This window comes from Dermatophagoides pteronyssinus, unplaced genomic scaffold (assembly GCF_027571235.1).
Source record: "Dermatophagoides pteronyssinus isolate colony J.1.1.1.1 unplaced genomic scaffold, Derpt_VIB-CSIC_2022.12 sq0002, whole genome shotgun sequence".
NCBI classification, from domain to species: Eukaryota; Metazoa; Arthropoda; class Arachnida; order Sarcoptiformes; family Pyroglyphidae; genus Dermatophagoides; species Dermatophagoides pteronyssinus.
Window position 1 is genome coordinate 2,000,227 of NW_027461526.1, and position 23,854 is coordinate 2,024,080.

The window sequence follows — 23,854 nt, forward strand, 5'->3', positions numbered from 1 at the left end:
ATATATGAGTTCATATTCTTTCAAGTAGGGTTGCCAGATTGGCGGAGGGCCAGAGGAGGACATTTTTTTTTTACAAATGTATCCCAGGCTCAATTAAATCGCTCTTGTGCACAAACCAGAGAAATTATGCGGCCCAAACTCCATGTATTAGTAGTTTAAACAGTTTTCGATGTTTTGGAAAAGTTTCAATTTCACTTTCATATTTTCAACTGTCCCATTAGCGTTGCAGCTCAAACAAAAAATGAAAATTTTTAATTCAAAATGGTTCATTTGATCCAAATTTCCAATCTTTTCATAACAAATATAAATTGGTAATCTAACATGAAGAATATCTTCATTTAACAAATTCAAATTGGTAATCTAACATGAAGAATATCTTCATGTAACAAATCCAAATTGTTGATCTAACATGAAGAATATCATTCTTCAGCAAACCCAAATTTCCAATCTATCATGAAGAATATCTTCATTCAACAAATACAAATTTCCAATCTAAGGTGAAGAATATCTTTTCATAACAAATACAAATTTCCAATCTAAGGTGAAGAATATCTTTTCATAACAAATACAAATTTCCAATCTAAAATGAAGAATATCCTTCTTCAGCAAACCCGAATTTCCAATCTAACATGAAGAATATCTTCATTCAACAAATACAAATTTCCAATCTAAGGTGAAGAATATCTTTTCATAACAAATACAAATTCCAAATCTAAAATGAAGAATATCCTTCTTCAGCAAACCCGAATTTCCAATCTAACATGAAGAATATCTTCATTCAACAAATACAAATTTCCAATCTAAGGTGAAGAATATCTTTTCATAACAAATACAAATTCCAAATCTAAAATGAAGAATATCCTTCTTCAGCAAATCCAAATTGTTGATCTAACATGAAGAATATCATTCTTCAGCAAACCCAAATTTCCAATCTAACATGAAGAATATCTTCATTCAACAAATACAAATTTCCAATCTAAGGTGAAGAATATCTTTTCATAACAAATACAAATTGGTAATCTATCATGAAGAATATCTTCATTCAACAAATACAAATTGGTAATTCTTCATGTAACAAATCCAAATTAGTAATCTAACATGAAGAATATCATTCTTCAGCAAACCAAAATTTCCAATCTAACATGAAGAATATCTTTATGTAACAAATCCAAATTGGTAATCTGAAAAGTTGTCGTTATTAAGGTTCTCGTTTTGAACATAATCAAGCCACAGAAGGAAATCAATTTGATCTGCGTCTTTAAAATCCAATTCCTTCGTTTTGTAAATTTTAGTCACCATTGCTTTATTGTTTTGGTATTGAATTTGATCCTTATAAATTCCTTGCCGAGAAAAAATTTGTTCCATACAGCATATCTCTCAAAAATTTCCAATACTTTGGCTTGTTTTGTCTCATCTTCGACTATATTATTAAGAAGAATATAATTGTTCATCTCGTTCAGCTGATTGATTGAGCAAAAACGGAAAGAACAAAGAAAAATTTTGATGATAGCTGAGAATCTTCTTCTTTTCCAATAGTTGATTGGAATTGTGAATAGCAATAGTAAATTACATAATTTCGATTGCTGAAGTTCGATATTATGAGATATCACGACTTATACATCATTTCGAGAAAAACCACGTTTTCACAAAGGCAATGAAAGTGACGGAATTTCATTCATTCTCTAAATTGGATAGCAATTATTGAAATTAAAGAAAAAACACTCATACCTTGAAATCTTTGGCATTTTCTTTTAAGATTTTCCAGTTACAATTTTAATCTGTTTTTAGTTCGATTCGCAAATTCGAAATTCAACATTCCAATTAATTAAAAACAAAATTCTTGGGTAAACAATTCGGCTTATGATCCAATGAACAAAAACAACTTCAATCATTTTGTCACAAGTAAGGTTCGATAAAAAGTAAAATGAAAATCAATCTAATCATTCGTATTTTCAATCAAATCATGACACAAAATAAATTTTGGCTTAAAATAAATTTTTGTTCAACACGTTAGAATTTCCAATGGTTATTTTGGCGCCAATTTGAACCGATCATATAACACGTGATTTTCAAAAGATTCACAATTGACAAAAATGACAATCATTAATTACAAAATATCGAATGGAAATGAAAACAAAAATTTTTGATTTATTATTAATTTGAATGTTGAAATGTTAAATAGGAAATTTGGATTTGTTTCGTGAAGATATTTTCATGTTAACTTCCACAGTGCATTTTTTGTTTTGTCTGTCTGTTATTCTGTTCTAATGTGACCGCGGCCTTAGGTTGGATTTGTTAATTGAGGATTTTCTTCATGTTTCAGTGTATGAAAAAGATATACTCATTATTCAGCTTGTTTACACCAATAGTTATGCGAAAGCATTTACCAATTTTATACACGGCAGTTTTAAAAAAGTTATTACATGAAGGTCTATTATAATTGAATAATTTTCAAAATTTTTTTAAAAATTATATGAAAGGAGGACATTTTCATGCTCAAGGAGGACAGGAGGACAAAATTTCTGAAAGGAGGACATGTCCTCCCGTCCTCCCCGTATCTGGCAACCCTATTTCAAGATAATGATTTCTTTCTTTTCTTTACTGATCTTTTTTCCTTCTATTTATTTATCTTGTAAATTTTTGTTTAACATCATTTATTAACAAATGATGACCTCATTCACTTTTGATAAATTTTTTCCTTTTCGTAACAAATCGAAACTTGAACTGATTTGAACTATTTCTAATTAATAACAATTACTATCAGTTTGGAAATGATTTTTGTTCTCTTTTGGTTCAATGTTTTCTATTTTTTATCCATTGCCAAATTAATGTTTTGTTTTTTACTATTGCATTATTTGTTTTTTGTCATTTCATTCACTTTTTTTCTGGATTAAATTTTTTCTAGTTCATTCAATGAATAGGAATCTCAATCATATTTTTTTTCTACTTGGCGATTCTTATTCTTTTTTCTTTGGATCGATTTGAATATTTGTCAAAATTTACCAAAAACAACATGTAAAAATATTCTCGTACTCTTCATTTTTGAAAAATAAGATTTTCAAATGTACATTCGTGAAAAGTGGCACTCTTTTATGGTTATCAAGATTTTCTATTAATTCCCTTGTGAATAATAGTCTATAATAGGTTTGCATAAAAGTCCAGCATCTACAAAACAACAAGAATTGATTATTTTAGTTTTGCTTGTCCATCATCTTTTTTTTCTCTTGTCGTCATAGTTGTAGTTCAGTTAGTAGGCATTAGTAAGCGTAAAGTCTTTTTTCTTCTAAATCTTCTACATAGGCTTGTAGTCTACCGGTTTGATAAAAACAATGATGAATTTGATTTTGAAATACATTTCTGGTTAGCTCATCTTTTGGCGCAAAACAATTTTGTGACAAACAATAAAAGAAAAGAAATTCTACATATATCGAAAAAAAAGATGAAATGAAATTCATTGCAAACATTTGTATATCAGGAATAGATTGCCAAATAATATTCATGTTTTATTTTCAACTTGTTCCAAACTACCAAAAAACGCAATGTCGGTAATGGTGGACAGTGGATGGTGAAAGTAAAAAAAATAAGGGGGCAAGTTTAATGTCCATTTGTGTCAATTTTTCAAACTGTGGTAACCAGCCAACCGACAGATGCACATCAGATTTGGATATGATTTTTTTTGCTGTATGTGTTTGCAACCTCTCAATTTGACAATACCATAATTGATACGACAACGACGATTCTAAAAAAATGGAAAGGAAAAAATGGCTGACACTATGGAGAATCTAATATATTACACATACACATACACAAAAGACATAAGAATCCTAAACACCACATTGCCTTATCTTTTTTCTCCTGTTCACTTTATTCTTGTTTTGTTGTATGAATCGCTTTTGTTTTGTTTCTTCATCGCCAGTTTTATCTTGGTTGGTGATTTTTTTTCTTCAATTTTCAATGCAATGAATCAGCGAATCAATTTATGCAAATCAAAATCGGTCCTTCACAATTCGACAAGATTTTTATTTCTATTCTTTTTTCTCTATTCATAACCCAACTGAAAACAATTCCTATTTTTTCTGTAAAAACTAAAGAAAGAAATATGACATTTTCTAAATAATTGTCACATCATCATAACATAGTTATCCTATGCATATCTCTAAATCTTTTTTTTCATTCTTCAAAGGTTCGAGATGCTCGTTATCTTTAATGGCTTTGTGAAAAACATGAATAGATGTGATCCTTGCATCAAAATTCTTTTTTTGTCATTACATTTGGCTGTTTTTGTTGATTATTTCCAATTTTTTTTTCATTCTCTTTTTCTCTCCCTCTTATTCTATGATTCTTATGTTGTCATTATTATCAAAATGCGTAATGATTAGGAGTTTTTACCTCGTTTTTATTTTGATGAAAAAAAATCTCATAAGCAACAATCGAATGACATCCTGAATATAACATATGGCATATTAGATAGGATCGACGGTTGATGTATTCATCCATCCATTTATTGTGAAATATTAATGAAAAGCTTCAGTTTTTTTTCTATTCTGCCTTAAGGCGAAATTTTTTCTGCACACCCCTTTACGTTTGAAATGCAAACTTATGATTGCAACCTAAACAACTAGAATATTGTATTGTAACGTTTTTGTCCCCAAAATACAATGTTTTATTTTTTTTTCATTTTTATATTAGAGAAAAAAATTCCACACAAACACATTCCATTTACAGCTTGTTAATTTTTTATTCTTTATTCTATTTCATTCGGTAATAATATGGAATCCATATTGGTGTTTATTTTCTACTGTAAATGAAATATACCTTTATTTATGATTTTTTTTTCTCTTTTACAACATCAACATCATTCATCCATTCATTCATTCATTACTTCGAACAACCCTATCTCTTAATCGATTTTTTTCTGTTGAATTTATATGTTTATATTGTCATTTCTTTTCCCCTCATTGATGACGATGCGATAATGATTGCGTGTGGATAAATCTACATTTTAACTAAAAGTGAAAAAAAACTACATTACGGTTTTATATATGCTGATGTTCAAAATAAACCTATACAAACAGATAATGTTATTTGGTTTTCCATTTAATCATTTATATCCACCCATTTTTTCCTAATGTTCCATTTACAAATATATTGATCCTGGAAATTTTCGACTTGGCCATCAATATATAAATTGTCTAATACTTGCACGATATTTGGTTGATATTTAAAAGATAACAAATCTGCACCGAATTATTAAATCAAATGTCATTGTTTTGTTTGTATGTCTGCATGTTTAGACTATCAAATCATTTCAAAATCAAATTGTGTATACATTTATCGATCAGTTAATGTTTGTTTATGGATGAAAATTGTCAAATCATTCATCAGGCATAGATTTTTTTATTTCTAAAAATCATTGAAAAGGTGATGAAATTTAGAAAAAAAAATTGGAAACAAGACAAAAATCTGATCGACCAGTTATCATTTTTCAAACATCGAATGCCTCAACAATAACGTGACGATAATAAAATCAATGATAGTCACATTGATCTCATCAACACACCAACGGCAACCACCTGAATGATATTGTATGCAGAATCACGGCTATCAGTTTCCGATTTTGTTTTTTTCTTCTCTGATATTTTTATCATTAACAAAATATTTTGTTTCTTCTCAGATTTGAAAATGAATAAAATGAATGTTTTTATTTTCATTGTAAAACTATAGTATTATTATTATTCATTAAAATAATCCTAGACAATTGAACAATTTAATGAATCTTTTTAAAAATATTAATACAGTGGTACCTCGGTTAACGACGATGATCGGTTCCTGAAAAACCGTCGTTAACCGAAATGTTCGTTAACCGAAATACAATGCAATACTTGTTTTTTAATCATCGTTAACCGAAAAAATCGTCGTTAACGGTCTCCTGACCGAAATCGTTAACCGAAAATTTCGTTAACCGAGGTGTTCGTTAACCGAGGTACCACTGTATTTTCATTTTTGATTATCATTTTCATAAAATATTGTTGTTGTATATTTTCTACAATGACAATCAATCTGAATGTTGATAATTTTTACCAAATATGTTCGTGTAAAAATATGTGTGTGTGTGCTAAGAATATTAATCGAAAACTTGAAGAACCCATTTTTATGATGATTATTATTATAAATTTAAATTTTGTTTTCTGCCTACCCAAGCAGAAATTTTCATGCTAAATACTGCCTATTTTCGTGCTAAAACACTAACTTTTTGCAAGCTCAAAATGTGCTAAAATCGATATATTTTAGCAGTAAAATAGACAGTTTTTAGTCACCAAAGGCAAAAAAATAGTGCGTTTTTAGCATGTAAAATCGGAACTTTTGTCAGGGAACTTTCCCAATAAATTCCCCAAAATATTCTCATATTCCGTATATTCGCGCCGCACTTTTGCCAGGAAACTTTTCCATAGAAATGAAAAGAATTTCCGAAAACATTTTTATCTTCCGTAAATCCATATTACATTGGAATCATATATAATTCTTAGATACATAAAGATTTGAGATTTTTATTTAAAAAATTAATTCATGAATGATTGATTTTTGTTGCTTTCCCGATTGCCGGGAGCAAATGTTAAACAAATATTAATTGATTGTAAACAGCACAGTTTTACCAAAAAAGAATGATTATAATTATTGGTTACCCAGCATACTGTGTTCTTTGCCAATATATCTTTTTCTTGAGAAGGGACTGCATCTTCTTCAGTTCTGGCTGAATCCACAAGTTTTCATCTTTTTTTTGATATTTTCGGGAAGTAAACTCAGCATATAATTGATAAAGGCGAGAAAACAAACCAGGGATTGAACCTTTAAATTTGATTGTCTCCAAATCTTTCAGCAACTCTCAAGCAGATTGGAATCTTAACCTAGGCATTTCGAGTTCTTCAATAATATCTTTGGGATTTTCAAAACTCATCGAAATCTATTGTTTGATGATGTTTCTTGCAAAAACTTGGGAGCTACAAAAAATTTTTATTATTATTTAGCAATGAGCGTTATCTTTCAATGAAACTGGAATGAATAAAGTTAAATAATTAAAAATTGTATTTTTATAATATAAATTTACACATTGAACAATACGGAAATTCGAATGGGTGGATGTTTGTTTGTCTCCACATTCACTGTTCGGTGAAATCTTGATTCCAATACGATTAGGATATTTGGCAAAATCCCCATGTCCTGATATAAATTGGACATTGTAATAATGTTGAATTTTAATAATGTTGAACAAAGAACAACACGTGGAACTGAGCCCATAACAAATGAATGAGTTTCAATATATGTTAAGCAAAAACTTTAAGTTTTTTCGAAAATCGAACAAATATAAACGATGACAAATTATGACTCAGAAAAATTTTAACTTGACGATTGAAAATAGCAATTTTTAGAAAATATTTAGCAATTTTTCAACCGCAAAAGCCATTTTGACCATTTTGTGCCTATTTTTTTCTTATTGCGTGCTTTTTTCTTGCTTAAGCAGAAAATAGCACGCAATTTTAAAAATTTCTGCTTGGGTATGTATAACACCAATAATAAAACCAGAAACAAAAAAAAATCATTGTTATGTATGAATCATTCTATAATTTGAAAGAAAAAACGATTACGATTGTTTTTTCTTTCACTTTTTTGGTTGACACGACACCCAAATGATGACTTTTGAATTCGATTTTTTTTGTTGGGAAATTAATTTTACCTTTTCTCATCATTATCATCATCATCATCGTCATCAGCAATGAATCATCATTTGGGATTAGCATTTTCAATTCTTGGACAAATTTTCTGGTTCTTATTCTTGTCTATTATTGAATCTTGTAGAATTATTATTTTTCTTCATCAATATTCGGTAAATTGTTTGTACAATGTGATTTGATTCGTTTGTTTTTTTTTGATTTCGGTGTCGAGCAGCACTCAGCATCAAGTGTTTTTTTGGAGTGTTCATGTTGTCGTTTTTGTTATTTTTTGACATTTTTTTCCTCTAAATTTCATTCAGACTTATTGACAATGATGACTCATATCATTTATTTTGGATGATTTTGATTACACAATAATGATGAAAAATTGAATCGATTTTTTAAAATATTAATATTTGAAAAATATTTTTGTTTCACTTCAAAAACGAAAAACGATCTATGATGATCTTATTCTATGCACTGCAGATCAAGATCAATAATAGCTTATATATTTATGCTTATTATCAATTAATATTAATCACGCTTAATAGCTTTTGATCTTTTGCATAAGCCAATGGAAAAGAATTCTTTTCATTTGTTTCAAATATCGATTCTATTCCGATGGTAACGATCAACGAACCAAAACCGATATATTATTATTGTTTCATTTTTCTTTTTTTTTCGTACAGAAAATAATGAAAAATATATTCTATCGTGTCCAATGACAACGACGACCGTAAATAGTAAATATTTACGAATAAATATTTCTCATTTCAAAATTGTATGATTCTGATATTGATGAATTAATGGTATTAACATTTCTTTATCGATATATGTATGTGTTTGGTAAAAAATGATCTTAATGATGGATTCAATAATCATCATCATCATCATCAACTGTACTGTTTGTTTTTCATATATCCATTGTTTTTTTTATATTTAGCTTTGGATAATATTTGAATTAAAAACCAATATCTTTATATAACAAAAATTTCCATTACCCAAGCGTAATTAACTTACGTTTATTAGAATCTTATCTTTTTTTTTGAAATGCGAAACAAATTTCCTTTTTCGATTTCTCTTTTCTCTCTTTCTCACCCTCCCCGATAAGTTCCATAAGTATTCGTATCCATACACACGATAATGACAAGTCAATTCTAATGATTTCTATTCATTTTGGACTACTTCAAAAATAAAATTCAAACGTCATTTGGATGACATTTATTCATTTATTTCATATTCAAAATCCAAATTGGTAAATCGTTTCTGGGTTACCACGGGGAAATTTTTCATCCATTTTCTTATTATTATGAATTTTCATTTCCCTTTTATTTTCCCTTCCCTCTAAAACGTTTTTTACTGGTTGTTTTTCGGAAGATTTTCGATCCATTTGGTAGTCTTTGATTCCTACGGGTTCGAATTGTCAATGCAAAAAAAAAGTTTTTTTTCAACATTTCATCGCCGACAACAGCAAGAAAAAAATGATAGATCTAGATTTTTGAATCCCTTTGAATTGCATTAGATTTTGATTGTCATCGGTTTCAGTCAGTTCATTTATTCATTTCTTCATTCATCAGTAGATCTAAAAAGCGATTGTTAATGTTTGCCGTGCAATCAACTTTTGTTCATTTTCCCTACCCTCAATTCCAACAAAGTTAAGTCTTGATATGTTGTCCATGAAAAAAAACATTTATTTCATAATGACGGTCGCTATAGCTGATTAGTATCGATCGATTCTTGAGTCAAATATTCAACTTGACTTCATCATTATCATCATTAGTTAGTCAGGTTTGTCGATAACGTGTGATTCTTTGCCATATGTCACAATCATTCGAATGTGAATGTAGAATGCGAACTATTAGCTTTTCCATTTGATTCGATTCGTACAATTCGCCTTGACTCGAATTGATCATATAATTTTTTTTCTCTCTTTCTCATATTGGAAAAAATCTTGTTTTTTTGTGTTTATCCTCATCATCATCATTGTTATCAAATAGACAAACATAGAATGGTTTTATATTTAGAAATTTTTTCATTTTGTTATCATTACAAATCGTTAATTAGATCCTGATCATAATAGTTAGAAATGGACAATCACATTTTTTTTAATTTTAAGTTTTCTTTCAAAACAATTTCAGACCGGATATTGATTTTTTTAAACGAAAAAAAGACCATTGATATAAATTTATTATTGTCATAATTTATGCGAAATGATATCAGCCAGTTTTGATGTGCAATTAATCACCTAAATCATTCGATCTGTAAATGTCATTAAGATAATATGAAAGATAGTGAAATAGAAAAAGTATGAATGATTAAAATCGATGTGAACAAAAAACAAATACAATCTTATTGTGAATACTTGAATCTCAAGTTTCAATATACATTGTTTGTATGTGTTACACTCCACACTATGTAAACTTATTATTTTTTTTCAAAATTCATCTATTCATCGAATCTATACATCATTTAATCATCTTATTAACAAGAATCGTCTCTCATTCCCAATCTTTCGAATTCGATTCATAGTTTATCGTTCATCAAATAAACCTTTTCATTTATTATTGGTTGAATTCAGTTCCACACAAAAAAAAATCAAATAATCAAACAAAACTTTTTTTCAAAATTTTTTTCTTTTAGGGTTCTATGTGAATTTAAATTGTATCGTATAAATTATATAATTCACTCAAACACACACATACATCAGTCACTCATCATCCATTGAAACCCGAATTTATGAATTATTTCACAATTGAAATTTCATTTATAACAACAATATTAACAAAGAAAAAATTCGTAAACGAGAATTGTGTGGGCCGATGTTTTTTGGTCATGATGATGATGATGATGATGAAAATGATAAATCTAATTTCACTTGCAAAAAAGTATCTCTATTTTTTTACTTTACTGAATCAATGTATTAGTGTGTGTGTGTTTATGATGATTATTACTATATATTTTTAACAATTTGCATTCAGAGATTTTTTTTCGTTTTTTAAACACTGATCATGTTTGTCTATGAAGTGTATTCATTTCATTCCAGTAACCAGTCCCAATGAGATTTATGCATATTATATTCTACATTTTCATAATAAAAGTAAAAGTAAAAAAGAAAATCAAGAATAAGATATGAAGAATTTCGATTTTGATGATGAAATAAGAATAGTAGAGAGGAGAAAATAAGTAACAACAAAAAAAAGAAAAAAAATTGAAACGAATCAAAAAACGACTATCAAGTGTAAAATATCAAATTTAAAATTTATCAAAATTGTATTTAATCATAATCATATAATGATAATAACTGTAGTATAATGATATAAATATATTCGTTTCATTTTCAATTGTCGTCATCATCATTATCACTATCATAGCCTAAATATGAATAAAGAATTGATATTATTCTTTTCACACTATTTCTGACAATTTCATTTGCTGTGTTTGGTTGTTTTGCTTTTGTGAAGACGAGAAAAAAAATGGAAAAAAGGGGGAATAAAAATAAACGTCAGTCATTCATACATTTTGATTGTATTTATATACAGTGTGATATATTCTTATTGTTCATATTTACATCGATTCTCATTATTAACTCATTCATGTGCATTTCTAACGGATGATGATGATGATGTGTTGGGGTAGAGAAATAAAATATCTTTTTTTTTCTTCAACATATCAAAACCTTAGTCACAGTGTATCTAACTTGAAAAAAAATTTCCAATGGAAATGAAAAATAAATATGTAACTATGTGTGTGTGTGTGCAAAATGAATTTAAATGAATATGAATTATCTCTTCATTTTTTTTCATTTTCAATTTCTTTGTTCAACCCCTTTTTTAAAAAATATGAAGATATCATGTAAAAAAAAGAATTCAGTCTCTTTCTCAACTTGCCAATATGAATTCTATGTTTGTTTATTTTCTAACATTCTAACTAGTTTTTTGTCCTGATTCCTTTCATCAGTATATCTTGATGATCTGATCATAATCACCGTTTTCTAGTTTATGCTGTCAGATTGTCTTTTCAAAAAAAAAATTCAGTTTAAATACACAATAGTTGAAATTAATGCTTAATAACAAACAATATCAATGTGAGCTTGTATAATTATATTCGTTTCTGAATCAAGCTTTAGTTTGTTGTTCTATTGAACTTTGAAAAAGACCACAGAAAATGAATAAAGCATCATCATCAGTAAAAGCGTTTCGTTTCTGATGAGCTAATTTGAATCTCATATAATACTCTCAAAGGGATATATTTAGTTTAACACTCCAGAAAATAACCAAACACATTATTACCAGAAAAAGAAATAAGCGTGCACATGATTTTTTTCCGATTATTTTCAATATGTAACATTAATAGGGGGTTCACACTAGCAGCAATGTGAATGAAATAGTCCATAAGGCTGAAATGTAGTGAAATATTTCATTTGAAATATTTCATTCACATTGCTGCTAGTGTGAAACCCCTATAATGAAAATGTTATGAACCCCATTTGTTGCAATTATATGCGTTCAATTAATTATCTGGATTCGACCAAAAAAGATGTAAAGTTTTACTTTTCTGATTTTTTTTTACTGGATCAATGTGTTCATAATAACATATGATATAAGACTTTTAAATCATCACCACCATTATAGAATGATTAAAAGCTAATTAAAAAGTCAAGTGTCGATTCGAAATGGTAATACACACACACATACTATGAATCCATGTCAATCAGATTCCATTTGGATTTCTTTTTTTTTTTTTCTAAAAAACAAATTTCCCAATCAATATTTTTGGATTTTATATTTGGTATTTCGTTTTAAAAATATTTTTTTTTGATTCAGTGTTGTAATCAAAAGATATTATTTTATCCAAAAATCAGTAGTAGTGATGCAGTAGTAATAATTCTTAATAACCCATCTACTCGAATCGAAATAAAATAGAAAAAACAAATGTATAAACACGAATCGATGTGTGTGTTTGTAAATATTCAATAATACATGGTAAGGCTAATGCTCTTATAATTTATCAATGTGTATATAATAATAACAACTACATTTATTCATTGAACAAACAAATATTCCTATTACTCTGTTGATGATTGTCATTTTCATTGTCATTATTATTGTTGTTGTTGTCAAATGAAAACGAAGCACATAACAAAAAGAAAAAGAAAAATACCTAGAATGAACCGAAAATCTGCTTATGGATTCTGAATACCAGTTTTTGTCGTTCCATTCTACCTATCTACCTACCAGACATATTTTCCCTAATACAATATTACTAATTTTTATTTTATCATCGTATATACACGCAATAAACTTTGTCTCTCTTTCTCTTCTTTGCATCTCTATCCTACTTATTATTATTGTAACAATTTTACATACATTTTCCTATTACTTGATATTTATTCATAGATTTATCATAATCATTTGCATATTTGCACATTATCTATTCTTTTTATTTATTTATTTTCCATTCGATTCATTTCTTTTTAAAATCAAATCTCATATTTTGTTTGTTTGTTTGTTTGTCAATCAGTCTATAGAGGGGAATCGTAAATTCTTATTAAACAACAACGTGAAATGAAAAAAAATCCATTCATTTTGTTCATCTTATTATCGCTTAGCTAAATTCCATATATAATAGTTGGTTTCCCCCCTTTATTCACCATTAAACAGAAACTTAACCCATTCAGAATTCATTTTATTCCATTCATTTGTTTGTGACTGATTTTTCTTCAGAATTTTTTTTAGGATGAAAACAAAAACATAATAAAACAAAATGAAGAAGAAAAAGTGAAAAGGGAAAAGAAATTCAATTTCTAGCTTCATCGAATTTTAAAACTTTAGAATTATTGCATTATTATAACTTTTGTATTCTATTTTTGTTTTATTTTCCATTTTATTCTTATCGTATTTTATTGTATTTGTATTTGTTATATATTATGAAGAAAAATATTATCAAACTTTTGTTTGAACTTTAGAAAAATACACAACAACAACAACAACTTATATTCTGATTCGATTCTATTCGAATTTGTGATGAATGAATGAATAATCCGTTCATTTTCATCATCATCATCAGTCGTTCGTCATAGCTTAAAAATTTTTCTAGCCTGTAAATTTCAAAACTAAAATAAATAATACAAAAAAGAAAAATAAAAGATGAATTTTCGGCTTAGGTAGAATTATTGGAAAAAACGAAGAAACGAATCCAGTCATAAACAATTTATTATTAAGACTTTTGCGATGATGTGTGATGATGATGATGATGATGATGAACCAGCAACAACGAGAGAAAAAAAAACTTTTGTCATTCGAATAATCAACAAAAATATTCAATATATTCTATTCATTATTTAGTTGTTGATGAAAGTGAAACGAATAATTTTTTTTTGTTCTTGGAATTTTCATTTTATTTGAAAGTTGTCATAAATCCTCTTCTCAAGTCCAGTCATGTTGTCATGTATTTATTTATTTCCAAAAAAGATACATGATCATAATGATCATCAAAAACTATTTTCAATAATATATTTCAATAGAATTTGAAAGGTAAGAAAAGAATGAAGAAGTGAAAAGAAACAAAAAAAAAATTGAATTTGAATGAAAAGTATCTTTATTTATTTTTTTCGTCACTTTTAATTGAGTACACAGTGGCCAGAGATAAGGAAAAATCATTCAAGTTGCTGTCTTCATTTTGGTAAAAACAAATCTAATCTATTTATAGTGTTTTTTCATTTTTTTTTGTCGTTGTTTTGTCATTCGTTTGATTGGACTTTATAATATCTCTATATGTCCGTTTACATCTATCTCATTATTTTATTCATATTTTTTTCATCCTATTCTTTTTTTTGATATTTTGTTTCCTATCTTGTCACACCAAATAATATTTGGATTGATAATATTATCAATCAAAAACAAAACAAAAAACTTGCTATGCAGAACAATCAAACACATCGACTTGTTGGGCAAAACAACAATCCCCTTTTTTTGCTTGTTGTTTTTATTTTATATTCTTGAATAGTTTTTTTCGCTTTGTTTCTTTTATTGATTGCTTGTCTGATTTATTTATTTATTCATTCATTCATTTGAATATAGATTAAATAGATAGATGAATATAAAATGAATGCTGAATTATTTTGATTTCACCGTTTCCCCCTTCTTTTTGATTTCGATCAAGCCATTATATTGTATTGATCATAATTAAATCGTATTGAATGAATGTGATGAGAATGTAATCAATTTATTTGGCAACGATAGATTTTTTTTTTTGACCACAAAGAAAAAAAAATGAAAATCTTCATTTATTTATCTACATCTATAACTATGGTCGTTGCCGTAATCGATGAGATTTTTTTCTTTTCGCTTGTCGCTATGATCAAAAATCCAAACAACAACACACAAATTCCAAATAGCATTGAGAGACGATAAATGAATGGATGGATGAATGGAAGAAAATGATGATATCGATAAGAGAATGAATCGAAATGACAATAGCAGGCCTATAGGCTATCATTTTTTTTATGATTATTACAATTACAATTTATATGAATATTGTTGGTGGAAATGAGAGTGGAATAATATATTCGAAGCCTAGCTGTGGAAAAGTCATCGTATTTTATATGATGTTTGCATTCAAACATGCATACGTCTAATAATTTTTTTTGTTTTGTTTTTGTTTTTGCAATAATGATGATGATGATCAATCTGTGTTTTTTTTTCTCAACGAAAAAAAATTATTGATCAGATTGACAAATATTTTTATGAAATGAAACGTAACGAGAGAAAAAAAATGATTGAAAAAAAGATGTGTGGTCACATCGACCATTACTCTAGCTATTATCTCAACTTAAATTAACTCGAAATCCTGTTCATTCGATCGATCGATCGATTTGTCGTCAATCGTCATCTTGGCAATAGTCTTTTTTTTTCTTTCCTTTTTCTTTCAGTCACAATCGAATAATGATTGATATTTTTTTCTTGTCTCAATGAACAAATGAATCGGTCATTCCCTTCGGGTCACCCGAACTGATGTACGCGATATATGATGGCTCGTGTATATCCTGCCGGACATTGACAATGAGTTTTTTTCCTCTTCTTGAGCTAAATGTGATTGATATCTATAACCATGAAACATAACCAAATAATCAACAACAGAATAAAAATCATTTATTACAGACTTGATCTCTATCTTTTGTACAAACGATAAAGAAACTTATTATTTCATCATAAAAAGCTACAAGTTTTTTTTTGGTCTTTTCTTATAGACAATTCAAACTTTACGACTTTATTATAATTTCATACTTTTTTTGGTTAGGTCAATATCATGATGATTAATGGCGAATGATCCGGAATATAATGTTTGACCATCAAAAAGAAAATAAAAATTCTAATAGTCAATCACATCGTATATACAGACTCACTTTTGATTGTTTCATTCATATGTTTCAGTTGAAAATAACAAAAGAAATAATTTGTCGTTTTTTTTTGATTGTCAATCAATGTTAAAATTTCATTTACCATTTCCTACATCAATCTCTTTACAATAATTATTATTTTGCTATATTAATAATGGCTTTGGAAATTGGTGGAACAAAAATTGGACAGATAGGATTATTCAGCCATTCAATTGTAATGACTAAATTCATTTATGTTTTATTCAGTGTTTGATTTCGTTTTTGTTATTATTGTTGTTGATGGCCGATTGTCTGTGCATGCAATTGATGCGTATCATTTATTTTGATTCTAATTCAATAGACAATTCTAAATCATTTATTTATGACATTTTTTTTTGCTTTTGTCTCCTTCATCAAATCCTATGGCAACAATGTTATACATTGTTTGATCTAACAATAAAATGAGCAACAAATTGATAGTTGTATGACTTCATATTTGTCTGGTAAATAATAGATACATACAATACCGACCACAACAATCATAAAAAAGCCATACAGAATCACTAGCAGAAATTGGGCAATTTTTGTTGTTGTTGAATGAAAACAGAAAACTTTCACTTAAATCGGTTCCGTTCAATTAATATGACAATATTTTTTGTTTTGTTTGTCTGATTGTTTGTGGAATAAATGAATGAATTTCATCATTTTGTGATGATAATATTATTATCTAACCTCATCGTCATAGTCATCATTATTAAATTGTGTTAATGAACAGGATGACCTTTTTAGTTATTCATTCATTCAATGAATTTAGATCATGAATCGAATTTTGATTTTTTTTTCATTGTAGCCATATTGATCTTCAAATGATGTTCGATATGCTATTACACACATATAAATGAGTTATTGCCCATATATGTAAAATGCAGTGATTGAAATAATAACAACAATACTAAATTGATGTAAAAAAAGAAATTATGTGACAGATATTGTGTGGAACGATTTCAGTTTTTATTTCATGCAAACATACAGCAAACACACTTACCAAACATTTAACAATGACCAAAATGCCGAAACTTGATCAAGATTTGTGTTTGTTGTTATTGTTCTCCATTTTGTTTGTCAAACAAATGAATAGGAAAAGGAAAGCGAGAGAGAGAGAGAGAGAATATACACAAACATACATATTTGTTGTTGGAACATTCATCCAGTTTTTTGTTTTGTTTTTCATTATGCAAACCATTTGATGAAATTAAATGGCGTCCGTTGTTTTCGATTTTTCGTAAATATTTTGTTCGATTTGTCAATGACGTACAAATGCTACCCGTGTATGTCTGAATGTGGTTTGTGAATTGTGTGTGTATGACTGACTTTTTATGCTATTGCTCATCTAATTGATTGTTCAATGATGCTATACATATTTTTTTCACCTTTTGTTTCCATTTGGCCTTTTTGTTGTTGTTGTTGTCGATTTGTTGTCCCTGTATTACTATTATTATTATTATTATTGACATAATGCGAATATCGAGAATATGCCAAATTAGCAGAAAAATATCCGTTTTATCGTATATTTTCACTTTCATCACATTGTGTCAAAAGTGGCACTTGTAATTGTAATAGTAATGGCCAACATTTTTTTTTTGCTATTTATTTGTTCATCACAATCATACTTTTTGTTTTGGCGACAAATTCTCCCTATTCTTTTCGAAAATTGATTTAAATATAATATGGATGTACTTTTTTTGTATCAGATTTAAAATAGCATAAAAAATTGACCTAACACAAACACACCTCAAATCAACTATAGTGACCAAACTTTTTGCAATGCCAGGATTTTCATCCTGATCCTGTTTTGTTGATGATATTGCACTTGATGCTCCTCACACACTTGGACACCTACATTCATTTTGTTTCTTTGCATGGCGCCCGGCTTCTAAAACGATCATTTTATTTCTGGTGTTTTTCTCTATCAATAAATGAGTGGGAGAGAGAGAGGGAGAACGATAGGCTGTGGCTGCGATGATAATGATGATGATCATTGTACACGCATAGACATGGATTGAAGAGGTGTGCCTTCTATTCATTGTCTGTCTTTATGTATATGTTTGATCGATATCGAGATGTGAATGAAGAGAAAGAGCATCCAATAGTTTATTTTTGCATTGCATTGCCCTAAAACATAAAATGTTTCCTGTTTCGTTTTTCTTGGCTTTAGCATCTCATTCATTCATTGATATTACAGCAACAACAAGAAGGCTGGTTGTAAAGTTGTTTTTTCTCATGTATGAATGAATGTATATCGATTCATGTTGAGTTGATGTGGCTTTACTATCGGCGACGAAGCAAATTGAGAATAAAAAGCTATACCGACGATGCTAACTTCTGTATCTCTTTCTCTCTCTTTTTCTCTCACTTTTGTGTCTCATCATCATCATCATTTGATACCTTACCTGCCCGCCTTTTTTCAAATTTAACATGGATGGCAGATAAAACAAAACAAAAATTGCCTTAGCAGCATAAAGTTTTGATGCTGATTTAAATAATTTTTTTCAACTTCTCAATCGCTATTCAATGAATCTCTGTTTGAATGTGAAAAGCGCGCAAATATCCAAGTCAATCATTCATTCCGTCACTTTGTTGATATTCACCATTTTTGTTGTTTTTTGTCATTCCATTTTTGATTAAGTTTTCCTTCAGCCAGGACATCATTATTTATTAGTCCAGGTTAGTTAATAAATTCATTGAATAAGTGTTACTCATTCTAACAGGCTGATCAACAAAATTTCTATGATAATAAACATCATACTAAATTTGCATCACATCAATGTCATTGTTGTTTTGAATATGATCTAAACCTTGTCAGGTACAGCTAATGATTGATCGATTAAATAAATAACCATTATCCTAATATCGCATCGATGATTAAGTTATATTATGATCATTATATAATGAAATCATCACTTTCATGGTTTATGATTACAATTAAATCGATTGAATAATTCATTACTCACATCTTTTTTTCTTTCTCTCTTTCTTTATTCATCACTATCCTTCAGCCTTCATACAAATTCGTAATTGGAAACCATTAACATTGGATCAAATTAGCGATTTGACCAACAGCGAAATCACTATTGGCGATCTATTCGGTGATATCTGTTCATTCATCACATTACGAATTCGTCTATGCAGGTATGTACATTTTATTCTAGCTTCATTATTTTCCTTCAAATGAATTTTTTTTTGATGATGATGAGTTAATTAAGGAGAAGTTGTCGTTCATCATCCATGCGAAACGATTTGATTATCGGTCGCACGCACCAAAATTGCCAGAGTCTATTCTGAAACAGAATTCTCGTTTGCTTTCATTGTACCAGTACCATAGTGGTAGTAGTATAGAAAACTATTATATAAGATAACATGTCATATAGAATTCTTTCTTTGTTTAATTGTGCATAAATTAATTAACGATTAACTGATAATAATTAGACCAATTAATTCATACCATCATTATAGTTGAAGTCTTTATAATAATTTGACCTATTGTACAATTAAGATATAAAGTCCGCTAGAAGCATCGATTTGTAATTGCTCAAAAACATCATATAATTAACAATGATTGATTGTATATTAACTGAATATTAATTAATTGTGTCTTTATTTTCTTATTCGTTCGTATCCTTTTCATTAATCGGACAGGCCACGAATGAGTGCTGCACACGAGCTTAAGGATAAACTTCTTCAAGTGCTACTAGCACATTCATACAATTTGCTGACCACCAATAATTCCGGATCTTCCATCGATCAGGTAAGTTGAAATAAAATTCCCCCTCTCTCTATCTCTCTTGCTTTCTTCGCATTATCTTAATTCGACCCGTTCAACTGGTAAAATTGCCGATATAAATTTTATCATAAAAATTAATAATGACAAAGCTAGCCGGATCAAATAAAATATGAACAGCGGTTCCCACCATTTTTTTTTGTTTTGGCGTTTTATTAATTATATCTAGATTATTCTAATCTTCTCATCATAATCAAATGACAAAGAGAAAAAATTATTTGAAACGATCATAGCATTATTTTTTCTTTTTCTTTTTTTTTGTTATCCTCTACGTTCTCAAGAACCGAAATGTATGTTTTCTACAAGTAAATGTCGGTGTGATAATTCGGATTTAATAATTTTTCTTCACTGTCGGTCGTCGTCAATCGATCGATGCTGTATGATGCGATGATGATGATGATGATGATAACAACAACAACAACAACAAAAAAATGATGATGATGACGATCATCATTATTAGTGGCGGCAATTCTATGACGATGATGATGATCATGGTAAACAGGACAAAATCAGATAAATTTGTTTGCTTTTTAATCACCATCAACATATATAGTTTTTTTTTGAAAATTCACATGGCTCTTGATTCGAACGCGAAGCATCCAATATCTTCATCATTATAAGAGCGTCGTAATAAGGATAAAAAGAGAGAGAGAGAGAGAGAGAGAGAGGAAAAGAAAAAAAAAATACATCAAGATGGCAAGAGTTTCGCTCTCATTTGCTTACTCTTAATAAACAGAGAGAAAATGTGTTATTAGACGCGAAATTCGAAAATGATCCAACGTTCACTTATTTCTCTTATTCTCTATGTTGATTATTGATTATCAATACGCTTATCTTCAATCTAAATGATTGAACGAAACGAATTATATCAAATTCTTTTGTAAACTTTGGCGGCAACTTTTTTTTTCTCTCTCTTTACCTATGTATTGCGTGTGAATTTTTTCTTCACACATTGATTCGATATATTTAAAAAAGTAAACAGCAATTTTCACATCTTTAAAACTTTCAATCATCCGCTATCGATGATGATGATGATAATGATTGGTCAATAGTGATTTAATCAGTGATTTTTTCCGTTGATAAAATTTAATTGTACTGTTTCATTAATCCTTGTAACAGTTATTTATTTTTTTGGTTAACAATTGAAAGAAATGATCATCGATGAATGTAAACACCTGTAGATTTTTTGTTCTATTTTATTGTATGAAAGATTGCTAAGCCATTTTTTACTTGATTTATTGATTTTCTACAAAAAAAAATTCTTTTCTTCCTCGTTGAATGTTGATCAAATGTCAGGGAAGATTTTCTCTTAGCTGTTTTTGCCAATTACAATCATTACCAAATACCAAATAACCAACAAACAATACCTTTGTTTCTTGAAAATCATTTTATTTTTATCATATTCGCTATAATGATTGCTAGTTAAACAATAATAATAATGATTTCGTCCTTCCATCATCATGTTTTTTCACTAGATTCTAGTTCATACATTCTATTCCACTTTCTAGATTGATTCAATGGTTTCGAATTGAAACAACAACAACAACAGAATCATAAATTGACAAGATACCGTTTTTGCAATTTTTTTTCATTGATCGATCCTAATGCTCAAAATTTGTCAACAAATTAGTTGGAACATTTGTCATTCGTCTTGTTAAATTTTTCTTTCTCTCCCTTTTTTTTTGACAATTGATTAGGATGATGATTTTTGTTTTCTGCTCAAAATAGACACACGACCGAAGAATGAAGAATCTTGCTTATTATCGATAAATAATAATGATAACTGAAATGATGAAAATGGAAAACAAAAATTATTCCGAATAATTTCAATGAATTGTTGCCAGTACTGGCGGGCAAAAAAATCAGATGATGAGCCATTTTTTACGATGAACAATAGTTCATTACTATTTATATCATCATTTATAAGATTTTAATTAGGAAATTCAGGGTTTTTTCCTGTTTTCAAAATGAAAATATAAATTTTTTTTCCAATTAGAATATTGAAATTTCAATCCGATTGATGTAATCAATAAATCATCATTTTTTTCATCAATCTATTGTTCTTGTTTTGATCGGAAAAAAAACAAAAAATCACGAACCATTCATATTTTTTTTTCTTTAACTTTAATTTAAAAGATGTGATTGAATTGAAAAACAAAATCGATTTGCTTTCAACAAAATTATATTCGAATATTTGTTTCGGGTTTTTTTCTTCAATTTTTCATCCAGAGAATATTTTCACACCTTGTTTTGTGATTTGTTCTCGTCATTTTTTAGTGTAGTACATGACTGACTGGTTTTCAACTTTTTCTATGTGGATGATCAAAATGATAACAAAAAACAATATCAACATAAACCAGAAACCAATTCCATTATTATTATTGGAAAAAACATCTTTTTTTGCCACAAAAACAAAAAAATTCAATTTTGATTTTGTTATTGATTTTTTTCTGGTTTCTACAATCGGATTGTCGTTCAATGCTCACATTATTTATCCAAATTATTTGGTTTCAAATTGATTGAAACATTGTTAAAGACAACCAAAAATAGATATTGATCAAATATTAATAATTTTAATCAAAGTTAAAACCAAGCTAATTGAAAATTCAGTGGGTTTCATTTTTTTTCTTGTTGTGCGTGTTTTTGTATATACAAAATATTGAGAGTGTACGAAAAATGAAAAAAACGGTTGCCTTGAATCTCTTGTTTACTAAAGGTAGTGAAAGTCTCATGATAAATGAAATTGAATTTTTATTATTTCTATTTTTATGATTATGAGATGGATCCTTCACCAGTCATCTACATGTTCATCATCATCATCATCTTATATTGAAGTCTAATACCTTTCTTTGAACAAAATCTTTGGAAAATAAACTTGAAATTTTAATGTTCTTTTCTTTGCTTATTTGTTTTGAATTTTGTAAGAAAAGGTTTATTTTTCTATCAAATTTTACTAGCTTTAGTGAATAGAATTTAATATCGACATAAACAACCGAAAAAAAATTCATTCAAAAACGAATCCGATCTTCGGTGTTTCGGACAGTTTAACTCAAAACCATAGGTTTTTCTTATTTTAAAAATTTATGCCGTTTTTCTATTGTGATGATAAAAATGATTCTGTTGTATTGAAGCCAAACAAAACCTAATAGGATTGTGATTAACTCTTTTTTTATATTTCTGCATTTATACGATTCTTTGAATGATAATCATAATTCATCATCTTTGTAATCTTATATTAATATTGGCTCTTTTTTGGCAATTTGATGAAAATCAAATCGAAAGGACAGCCTTACCAGAAATTTTGTCTATTTACATCTTATCCAATGAAGTCGTCTAACAATAGAAAAAGAAATTTTTTTTTGTGAAAAATTTTTTCAATAATAAATTTTAATTACATGATTGCTTTAGGTATTTTGTTTACTAAAGACAATGCTATCCAATCATCAAATAAAAAGTGAAATTTTTTTTTCTTTTTTTCCCATCTTTCATTACCTTGACTCTTCCGAAATCGAGCCGATCCATAAAACAAAATAATAAAATTCAAACAAGTCAATAAATAGGCAAATATTATACAGGTCGCGATATTATCTCAATTTTACAATTGATGTTCATTATCGTTTAATATTGTTTTTTCGACCTCGAATGTAATGCAATGCAATCATATCTTCTTTATTTTCTTTTTTACGAAGAAAAAAATTTCCTGATCAATTCAAATCGATTTTATAATTCCATGATCATCAGTGGTCATGGCCGATAGCGTGCATTCATACACATGTGTTTGTTAATTTTCAAATAATCTTCGCACTTTGTTTGTATGTATAGTATAAAAAAACCTTGTATTTTATCATGTTATCATCCTAAACTTTAGACAAATAGAATAGTGAAAAAGCTAATCTCACAACCTTTTTTTATAAAAAAATGGCTGAATGT

General features: G+C 28.3%; 1 protein-coding gene and 1 long non-coding RNA gene across 3 annotated transcripts in view; one reads left to right on the forward strand and one right to left on the reverse strand.

Moving 5' to 3' along the window:
• dve (SATB1_N and homeodomain domain-containing protein dve) overlaps nucleotides 1-23,854 on the forward strand; it is a 101,881-nt gene that overhangs the window by 75,060 nt on the left and 2,967 nt on the right. For both annotated transcript variants that reach the window (XM_027342094.2, XM_027342103.2), the window contains exons 4-5: nucleotides 19,143-19,275; nucleotides 19,783-19,891. In XM_027342094.2, coding sequence (XP_027197895.1) covers nucleotides 19,143-19,275; nucleotides 19,783-19,891 — 242 coding nt within the window. The remainder of the gene's footprint in view (nucleotides 1-19,142; nucleotides 19,276-19,782; nucleotides 19,892-23,854) is intronic.
• Nucleotides 6,511-7,524, reverse strand: LOC142646224 (uncharacterized). Its single transcript, XR_012847196.1, has 2 exons — nucleotides 7,106-7,524; nucleotides 6,511-7,050 (listed from the first exon to the last, which is right to left on the reverse strand). It is a non-coding gene; the product is annotated as an uncharacterized LOC142646224 (long non-coding RNA).